Source organism: Pteropus vampyrus, unplaced genomic scaffold, assembly GCF_000151845.1.
Source record: "Pteropus vampyrus isolate Shadow unplaced genomic scaffold, Pvam_2.0 Scaffold454, whole genome shotgun sequence".
NCBI lineage: Eukaryota > Metazoa > Chordata > Mammalia > Chiroptera > Pteropodidae > Pteropus > Pteropus vampyrus.
Window position 1 is genome coordinate 316988 of NW_011889235.1, and position 10510 is coordinate 327497.

At 52.7% G+C, this 10510-nt stretch overlaps 1 protein-coding gene across 1 annotated transcript in view; it reads left to right on the forward strand.

Moving 5' to 3' along the window:
• DMBT1 (deleted in malignant brain tumors 1) overlaps positions 1-6211 on the forward strand; it is a 49000-nt gene extending 42789 nt beyond the window's left edge. The window contains 4 exon segments of the mRNA XM_023524260.1: positions 1050-1117; positions 3438-3826; positions 4491-4762; positions 6146-6211. Coding sequence (XP_023380028.1) covers positions 1050-1117; positions 3438-3826; positions 4491-4762; positions 6146-6159 — 743 coding nt within the window. The 3' untranslated portion in view covers positions 6160-6211.
• The last annotated feature ends 4299 nt before the right edge of the window (positions 6212-10510 follow it).

The following is a 10510-nucleotide window of genomic DNA, read 5'->3' on the forward strand; positions in this document are numbered from 1 at the left end:
CAGACACTGGAATTAGTCTGTGTCATACTCCCCAAGTCCCCACCAAGTATTGTCTCATGGTCATCCAACTCTAAAAATAGGGAGACTGGGCTTCGAGGGGTCGAGCGGGTGGCCCAAGGCCATTCAGCCAGGAAGTGCAAAGGCTAACGCTGTATTCTGAGAATCTTGAAAACGTTATGCTGAGCGAAAGCATCCGGACGCGTAAGAGTACCTACTCTGCGATTTCGTTTCTCGAAAGTTTAGAAATGGAGAATAAATGTACGATGGAAAGTTGGCCCAGTTGGAGGGGGCAGGCGGGAGCTGTTTGGGTTAATGAAATGTTCTGTCTCTGTGATGGTGATTATTGTGAAACCTCACAAAATGGTATACTTAAAACTGTTGCGTTTGATTTTACATAATTTAAAAAAAATTATTCATTCTAAGTTCTGAATTTTTAGCTGACACGTGAGTAATCATTTTAAAATTTTGTCTGAGGGAACAGATATAGTACAAATAGTTTTATTTGGCTTAAGACCGCAGTAAGCATACAACATGAAATGCTCAAATATGTAGAATACATGTAACACACACGTTCGGAGGGCCTCAGTTTGTCATTCACCAAAGACATACTGTACTAGGGGCTAAGATGATGCTGTTCCTTATCTGGCAAGGTCATTCCTGATTCTTCGACACGTAAGAAACAGTGAGGACAGACAGAGGACACTCATTTAGTCAACCAAGTCAGCCTGTCAGCCATGGGTGGGTGCTGGGCCCGAGGGTCTGCAGTGGCCACCATGGTCACCTAGCTCCATCTGCTTAAAGACACCAGTGGGTGAAGCAAGGAGATGTACGTGAAGAGAAGGGTCCACATCGGTCACGCCATGCAAACATTCTAGTCCTCCTGGCTTTTGCATTTTGCCCTGTAGATTAATCGTGTGGATTCTGGGTTGTCACACATTTACTTAGTGAGAGTCAGTCCACCAAGGTGATCACCACTCCTGGTTCCACATGTGCTACCTGGAGGGTCTGACACCTGAGTCGCCCCGTCGACGTCCCTTCGTCTCCTGTAGGTGCCGCCAAAGCAACGTGCCAAGCCGGTCGTGGGCGGCACGTGCTACATTCGTATAACTCCACTCGTGTAAATACCGTGTGCTCCCCACCCTCCCCCCACGCCGAGTACCTCGGCTTACTAGTGTGTTTTATTCAGATTCGGAACTCCCAGTGCTCCCGAGGCCTTTCTAATCAAACAACTAACAGCTAAGAGCCCTCCGTGACTTTCAAAATTCTCCCGACAACTTTTATTCTCACTTAATCACATGGAAACGGAGGCTTACAAAGTCAAGTCACTTGCCTGAGGCCACGTGACCATGAACTGCAGAGCCAGGAGTCCAGGCACCCACTGAGTGGGTGTCTGACGAATGTCGGCTGATGTGGCTGAGCAGATGAGGGCCCCTTAGCACGTGAGCGGGACACTACGGTGGAAGAGCCCACAACGCGGTGAGGATACCGCTGACTTATCTGCAAGTCCTCCCACTGCGTACTGGGTCCCTTCCAAACCCAGCAGACGTCTAACGAGGAATTTTAATCTTAGATCAGAACCGCTTCTTACGGTCAAGAAATAAAGCTTCCATTCCCTGTTCATTGTTTGGCACGGGTTCAGAATTTAGTCGTTTAACCATAGAAAGCACAGGCAAATGTGGATTCTCAGAAAACCTGTGTGTTAATGTGCAGAGTTCAGGTGAAGGTACTTCAGCTTGTCTTGGAGAGAGTAACAAAGTGACAACACTTCTATAGTGTATGTGACAACCATTGACACTCAAATATAAAGTCGAAAAAAATTTTTTTTAATAAAATATAGTGTACTTTCTATGAGCAGACGGAGGGCATAGACCCGAGTCCCAAGTGCGGGCTCTGGCGCCCCCTGCAGGCCAGCTGGCCCTGCCCCAGGTCTGGGACCGCAGAGACCCCTGGCTGCCCTCCGTGGGGAGACACAGGAAACCTGTGATCAGAGCCGGGGAGGGAAGGGTCCTAAAGTGGCAAACCCACTTTAAATTACTTGTTAAACTCTTCTCTTTTTCCATGCTTTTTTCTGGAAGGGGCAAATTCAGAATTGAGTTCTCCAACTGCAGCCATAAAGTGAAAGCCCCTCCAACACGCTATGCTCTGAAAAATAATTCTGTTTAAGCTGAGCAGAAGGGCACTTGTCTGATCACCCACATGGCCAGGAATGGCATTTTGCTCTTGACAACATACATGACTAAATGCGACTGAATGACAAACTTTCCTTCTCTTCCTCCTCCCTCTTTTATAAAGTGCAAGTGCCTTATATTTTAGGACTTCCATTTAGGCCATTGTGGTGTTATTATTTTGCTCTTTCTTGCAAAAGCAGCCACGGCTTGTGGGAACTTGTACGTGGCTAGAAGTTTGCTTCTGACCATCATAGCATTTGGGAGGCAAAGAGCTTCCCGCAGCCACCCAGCCTCCGCCTGACACTGCTTCACGTGTGCTCACTTCATTTGGGGCCAGACGGTCCTGACCACGAAGCTTCTAGGGGGCTCTGCTCACCTGTGTCCTCTCGGCTATTCGAGCTGGCCGCTCCTGCCCCCTCCTTCATTCATCACAGTACTTTTGCTGGGCTCTATCCTCTGACCCTTTCATTCATTGATTGGATATTTATCGATGCTATTGATGGTATCGTTGACACTGTACTAAGCCTTGGGAAAGGAGAGGTGTTTAGACATCATCTTTTTCTTGAGATGCTCACAGACTACCAGGTATTAGGTTCTTACTCCCAGAAAAGTTACCCTTAAAGGATGGTAGGAACATCGAATGACACGAGAGACCAACATTCTGATGAACTGGCTGCTGGGTGAGAGGCGCAGCTGGCAGTGGCCCCGTGGTACAGGGAGTGAAGCGCAGAGCGGGGTAGGGAGCGCCCCCACATTGCTGTGCCCGCCCGACTGTCCACACGAGCCCCACAGCTTCGGACAATGAGCTACAGTAGCTTCTTCCCCACCCAAATGGCACACGCCCCCCCACGAGCACATGACTGCCTGTCCTGAGTTCTCCCAGCAGCAGTGAGAATGAAACAGAACAAGCCAGAAAGGCCCTGAGCCATGGAGCCCAAACTCAGCTTAGTCATACAGCAGGATGAGGGTCATCCAGACACCCACCTTCCCATGAGGAGCAGCCCCAGGAGCTGCTGGTCCACACTCTGGTTCCCCATCACATGGCAGAGGAAAGAGGATGTGCAAAGGAGGACGTTTCGCTAGTTCAGCAGCATGTCCATCCCAGGCGATGGTGGCCATTGGCAGTAGGCAGGTGCCATCTCTGTGTGGTTCTAGGAGGGTTTTGAAACCTTGTCGAGTCCCTTCCTTGTCATTCTAACCAAAATCAGTAATGAGACCTCCTTCGCGGTTGCATTTGCCTGACTGGGCGTTCATACCTGCCTCTCCCAGGTGGATAATGACACCATCACCTATTCCAACTTCCTCAAAGTAGCTGTTTCAAGCGGCATCATCAAGAGGAAACGGGACCTCTACATTCACGTCAGCTGCAGAATGCTCCAGGACACCTGGGTCAACGTGATGTACATTGCTAACGACAGCATCGAGGTCAAGGAAGTGCAGTACGGCAATTTCGACGTGAACATTTCCTTTTACACATCTTCTTCGTTCTTATATCCCGTGACCAGCAGCCCCTACTATGTGAACCTGAACCAGAATTTATACCTTCAAGCCGAAATCCTCCATTCTGATGACTCCTTGGCCTTGTTTGTGGACACCTGTGTGGCATCACCATATTCCAACGACTTCACATCTTTGACTTATGATCTAATCCGGAGCGGGTAAGGAGCGTCTTCGTGGGGTAGACGTCAACCTTTGCCTGGTAAGGGGATGTGCATGTGGTGACAGAGATGTCCCAACTGTACCGAGAGCAGAGGGACTCATTGACTACACCTGGGCATCAATCAGATCACCCACCTGGATGCCCCTTAGAATGACCTTGGGCTTCAAACACCTGGAGGGTACTCAGGGATGGTCGAGATAGGTCAGGAGACACAGTCTGGAGAGGGAAGGACAGCAAAGACACCGGAGAGTGGCCAACTGTCACCTTGCCTGGCCCCGAGACCAGGAAAGGGAAGGAAACACTGTCTTCCTTCCTGTCCTCCCTTGGGGCCCTGCTATTCCTGGTCTCGCCTGGGTCACCCGGGGCCACTGAGCACACAGTCACTGCGCACCCGCTGTGCAGCACGGGGCCTGCTTGTCCGCGTGGAAACCCCGGGCCGACTTGCTGCTTCGGGACGCTGCAGACGCGCCAGAGCTCCCGGGAGTGTCCTGCAGGGCTGACAGCCAATGTCTGGGTCACATGTTCAGAAGGAAGGAAAGCGAGGGGAGGCAGGAGGCGTGGGCGTCGAGGACGGGCTGGGGGGCTCCACACCCCGCACACCCAAGTCGCAAGGAGCGCAGCGCGCTGGCAAGAGCGAGCGGGTCACTGTTCTCTTCTTCCAGGTGCGTGAAGGACGAAACCTACCGATCCTACCATCAGCCGTCGCCCCGCATCGCCCGCTTCAAATTCAACTCCTTCCACTTCCTGAACCGCTTCCCCTCCGTGTACCTGCAGTGTCGGGTGGTGGTGTGCAGGGCCTACGACTATTCTTCCCGCTGCCACAGAGGCTGCGTGGTGAGGGCCAAGAGGGACGTGGGCTCCTACCAGCAGAAGGTGGACGTCATCCTGGGACCCATCCGGCTGCAGGCCCCACACGCCAAAAAGAGGAGCTCGGGTAGGTGGCCGCCCTCCCACCCTGCCGCCTGCCGGGGCCCAGGCGCACGACCCGCAGGGACTCGGGATGTTCCCGTTGGTGTCATGTTTCACCGGAACCGGGCATCTGCTGTGTGCCAGGTGCGCTGTGCTATGCCAGGCGATACGGAGTTCAGCTAGACCTGGCTCCTGCCTTTTTCCTAGGGCTCCTGGTCTATGAGGACCCAGAAGTCGGATTTGGTCGAGAGTTCTGACCTGGGACACATGTGACACCTTTATCCTCTGGGTTCTGAAATCCCAGAACCTCACACTCCTTGTCTATAGAACAAAACTATCAGTATCTACCTCTGATGAGAGGGTTACCTAAAACGATATTAGTTAATTTGCCTCAGCCTCTGCGTGGGATGAATGGCGGCTTTTGTTACTATTATTATTGTCCCCAATATTAACGGGGTCAGTGAGAACATTGTTCCTCGTGACAGTAATCACACTGTCCCAGTGGAAATGCCGTCGGGGTCTGGGCAGGGCCGAGGGGGTGTGGGCAGGCCTGATGTATTCTGACTACTCACAAGGCCTGACACTGCACAAGCCATTTCGTTTTCCTCATCCGGGATGGGGACCATGTTTCCTGCTGTGCCGTTTTGTTGTTTGTGTGGATGTTTGCAGAGTGGCTCGTAGGATCTGTGGTCCAGGCCGGGGTCAGGTCGACAGACGCGGTAGCACTGGTGGCAGGGTCAGGTGTGGGGGAGCAGAAGTTGTCGCGAATCCTCCCATCCGGCCCAGGGCTTCACCCCATGGAGCGTCTTTGACAGCTCTCTGTCTCCTCGTGTCCCATGTCCAGCTGTCCCCACGTCCAGCTGATCCTGGGCTCGTTCCTCATTTCCTCATTCCACGCATGTCTATCGAAGGCCTACTGTGAGCCAAGGGACAAGCAACTAGAAACAGAAAGATCTCAAAATCCCTACTCCTAAGGAGCTTACGTTGCAGCAGGCAGGGACACACGTTGAACACATGATTCCTCCAGTGGGAATCAGCTCCGGAGAGAAGGATGGCAGGACAGGGCAAGGAGCGAAGGGGGCCAGGGGGCCCCTGCTCGCTCCTCTCCTCTCCCCTGTCTTCCCCCTCACACTGCAGTAGCTCAAGGCCTGGGTACCTCTTGCCCGAGGCTCTTGTATCCATTCCCCATTGGCCTCGAACGCCCCAGCTCTCTCCCTTCCCATCCATCGGGAGCCTCCAGCATATTTCGTCTCCCAGCACCTCATTCCAACTTCCTGCTCAGAGCCCCTTCCTGGCTCCCACTGGCCGAGAACACACAGCGACTCTCCTGCCCCACACTCAGCTGCCCTTTGGGGTCTGGCCTCAGTGTCTTATTCTCTTTCCCATTTCTTTTTCCTCCTCCTGCTAGACAACCAGCCCTGACGCCATCGCCCTGCCCGTTTCCCTTGTCTGTCTGCACTGGGCTCATCCTGACCCCGACGCCCCTTCCCTCTCCGACCTGCTGATGGCTGCCGCGCAGGAGCAGGCCAGCACCCCGGGGAGCTGCCACAGCGCTGCCATCTCCGCTGGGGTCTTCCTGGCCGTGGTCCTGGCCGTGGTGGCCTTCACGTTGCGAGCACCTACACCGCCCGTGGCTGGCCTCTGAGTTCTACAGTGTGACCAGGAGAACGCACGCGGTGGCCCCCAGATGTTGGCTGTGCAGGCTCTAGAACCCAAGGGAGAAAGGAAGAACCACATGCCCTGACCTTGGCACCCAGCAGCACCTGAACTCTGTGCACTCTGGCCCAGGCACCTGGGGTGGGGGCGTGGGGGTGAGGGGGCTGAGGTCGGGGTGCAGAAGGTCAAGGGCAGGCTTTCCTGAAACCACAGGCTCGGTGCTGAGGCAGAATGTCAGGCAAGCAGGTGCCTGCATGCAGCTGTGCGTCCAATAGAATTTGAGCTTTCCCTAGATAAACTAGCTCTTAGGCCTGAAGTGTGCATTTTAGCCTTCCCATTTATAAGAAAATTGAATAAAGATGTTTTTTCAACGCAGGCGTTGGTTGGGTCATTGTTTGTGGCTCACCTAAGCACTTAATCCCTTCGAATTAAGCTGACAAGTAGGACGGGCTGTCCAAAAGAATGATAAAGGCCAGGGGCCTCTGCCCTGTGGCTCCAGAACCTTCTGGAGAATAGATAGTGTCGTCCTTTGTCCTTGGCATGTTTTGGTTCTGCCCCAAACAGGAAATGCAGGGCGAAGGCTGGAGAATGGCATTCTAATTTTTAATGTCTGTATCTTAAAATGAAAGACGATGGCCTCTGTTTCTCCAGGCATCTGCATCTTTCGGTTTTTGACATCATTTCCGGAGCTGTGGGCTAGGGAGGCTCTGGGCAAGAGAGCAACCTCCTCGGGGCCCCGAGATTTCCGGTACGTTAGACGAGGCCATCAGGAGTCCTGTTTGCTGTGGTCTCCAGGGAGAAATGGATTGACAGGTGACCCCAGGATCTCAGAAGGAACAAAGGGATGGGGTGCTTTCCAAAAAGGCAGTGAATTGGTCAGAAAATGGGTGAGAAGCCAGGCCCCGGGCCCCTAAATCATGCTCAGTAAGGATGAGAGTTTTCACACACTGCCCTGAAAAGGCCAGGCCTAGGACCCCTGCCTGGAGAGGGGGCAGGCCCAGCTCCAGAGGTATGACCTGAGCAGGGCGAGACCTGGCTGGACCAGGGGGGTGTTTTAGATGTGAGTGGTAGATGGTGGGGGGTAAACTGGAAGGGGCCAAGGAGGGCTCCCTTCCCACAAAACCACAACGACGTCACCAAAGAAAACTCACAGCCTGAGCCTCACTGAGGGCCAGCGTTGCCCCAGCAACTTTGAGGCCTGGTTTCAGCTCAGTAGCCCAGACACAAGCAGCTTTGGATGCCACGTAGTTGGAGATACGGCCCTAAAGCTCTGTGGGGACATCCCCCCAGTCAGTAGGCCACACGACAGAAGAATTCCGGGCTCCCCAGAAGCTGCACCAGGCCCAGGAGGGGCCGCGCCGTCCTTGGGCCCCTGCCATCGCGGCCCCGTTTCTGAAACAGCTGAACAGCAGTGATCCAGGGCTGACGACCTCGTGAAGCAGGCAGCTTTTGCTTTACTTTTCCTTTACTTTTAAAGGGACCCATTCCCATGACTACAATTTGTTTTGATGAGGGAAAAATAGAAGAATTTAACGCCTCTTCACGAAAGTATACTTGATCTTCAACATATTCGCTAGACTGGAGAGCAGGTTCTGCCTCCCTGAAGCTCTCGTCCTAGTCCAGGCCTGAGGAACAGCAAGCGGGCAGTCTCCCACCTGCGGGGCCTCACCCCTCAGACGCAGGGGGTCCTGTGGGGAGGGGATACGGGAGCCCTGCTCTGTGATGCTTCAGGTCTAAATCTGTAAGTGAGGAAAACACAGCACTTCCCTCAGGGGTGTTTGGGATCAATCGAGTTCATGTTCGTAAACTGCTCAGCCAGCACCCGGATCTGGAAATCGATCGACCAGCCAAGGCAAATGAACCTGCCAAGGGCCGGCCACCGTGAGGAAGCCCTCCTCGCTCTGACCCGCATTGCTCGCCCTTTACCGCTCTGGCCTCTGACCCGGAAGATGCTGAAGCTCTTCAGACTCCAGCCATTGGGAGGAGGCCGCATCCTCCTGTGACACGCGCTCTGTGGAGAGGGCCCCCCTCTCTGCCTAGCGAGGCGGGTCTGGGCCGTCATGCTCCAGCGGGGTGGGGGTGGCGGGGAGGAACGATGAGGGGGTCTGTGAGAGGTCAGGGCAGAGGGGGACTTAGGGATTAAGTCTGAAGCAGACGTTGGGTTGGGAAATTCCAAGTTCTTTTGGCCAAGACTGTGCTCCTTGGTACGTAAGATTCCAGGTGAGTCATTTGAACTCCAATCCTGAACCCCACCTCTGCAGGAGAAGGGGGCACGGGAAATAATGTTGTCTGCGTTCCCCTTCTTCCCATGCGGCACCTCTTCACAGTTCTCCTTCAAATTAGAATCTCCTTTTCCTACTCTCTCCCGGAGAAGCCTTACAGGTGCCCTTCACTCACAACTCCAGCTGCCCCCTCTCTCCCGAGAACACAAAGGAGCTTCCCAATCAGACGCAGAAGCCCGAATGGAGCACACGTGGGAACCATGGCAGGAAGGCAGTCCCTTTGCCTCAGACACCAGCCCGAGGACCCTGCCACCAGCTCCAGCGGGTCAGGCCCGCCGTCCTCTCCCCAGCAGCGTCCAGTCACTGCTGTGGCAGCCTGGAGAGGAAAAGAAGGTGCAGTCTCTTTTCTGGGAGACACTCAGGAATCAAAGTCGCAATGTCCTCTGGAGGGAAAATATAAATTAATAGAGATTTGAGGATCTGTGTTCTTCAGATCTTTGTCCCCAAAGGTCACACCTGATTTCTTTTTTAAAAATAATTTTTATTTTTCAATCGTAGTTGACATATGATATTATGTTTCAGGTATACAATATAGCGATTACACATTTACGTAACTTACAAAGTGATCACCCCGATAAATCTAATACCCATGTGAAAACATACGTAGTTATTACCAGATTACTGACGATATTCCCTTCGCTACATTTTCCATCTCCATGGCTATTCTGTAACTACCAGCTTGTGCTTCTTAATCTCTTCCCCTTTTTTCACCAACACCCCGACACCCCTCCCTTCTGGCAACCATCGAAATGTTCTCTTTATCTATGAGCTCGTTTCTGCCTTGTTTGTTCCCATATTTTGTTTTTAGATTCCACATATAAATGAAATCATACGGTATTTGTCTTTTTCTGATTTATTTCACTCGGTGCAATACCCTCTAGGTCCATCCAGGTTGTTGCGGATGGCAAGATTTTATTCCTTTTTATGGCTGAGTAATATTCCATCGTATCTATGCACCACCTCTTCTTTATCTATTCATCTGTCGATGGGCACCTTGGTTGCTTCCATATCTTGGCTATTGTAAATAATGCTCTAATGAACATATGAACACATTTCTGGTTCTTCATCACGTTTTCCATCTCCATTTTTATGTTTTATTTCCTTGTTGAAGTTCTCACTGAGATCCTTGAGCATCCTGATAACCAGTGTGTTGAATTCTGTGTCTGGTAGATGGCTTGTCTCCACTTCGTTTAATTCTTTCTCTGGAGTTTTGTTCTGTTCTTTCATCTGAGACGTGTTCATCTCCTCATTCCGGCTGCCTCCCTGTATTTGTTTCTATGCATTAGGTAGAACGGCTATATCTCCCGGTCTTGGTAGAGTGGCCTTATGTAGTAGGTGTCTCGTAGGGCCCAGTGGCGCAGTCTCCCTGGTCACCTGAGCCGGTCTTCCAGGCGTGTCCCTTGTGTGGGTTGTGTTTACCCTCCTGTTGTGGTTGAGCCTCGGTTGCTATTGGCACGTCAGTGGGAGGAGGTGACCCTCGGGCTGATTGGCCGTGACGACCGGCCATGATGACAGTGGAGCCACTTTGCAGGGATTCATCCTATGAAGGAGAATTCACTCTAGCGGGGCTCAGGTGCCTGCACGGGCTGCCCTTTGGGTGTGTCTTTTGTGGAGGTGGTTGGGTGGTGCTCTGGTATGGTCTGAGCCTGGCCATCAGGTGTATTGGTTCTGGAGTCCCTTGTGAGGGGCTCTGGTACAGGCCAAGTTCAGCTGTGGCCTATGCCGTGCCCTGCAAGGTGTGAGCTACAAAATGATCTGCAAATGGTTGCCACTTATGCTGAGGCCAGCTGCCGCTAGTGCCAGGCACAGGGCTGCTTAGCAGGAGGTACGGGGCA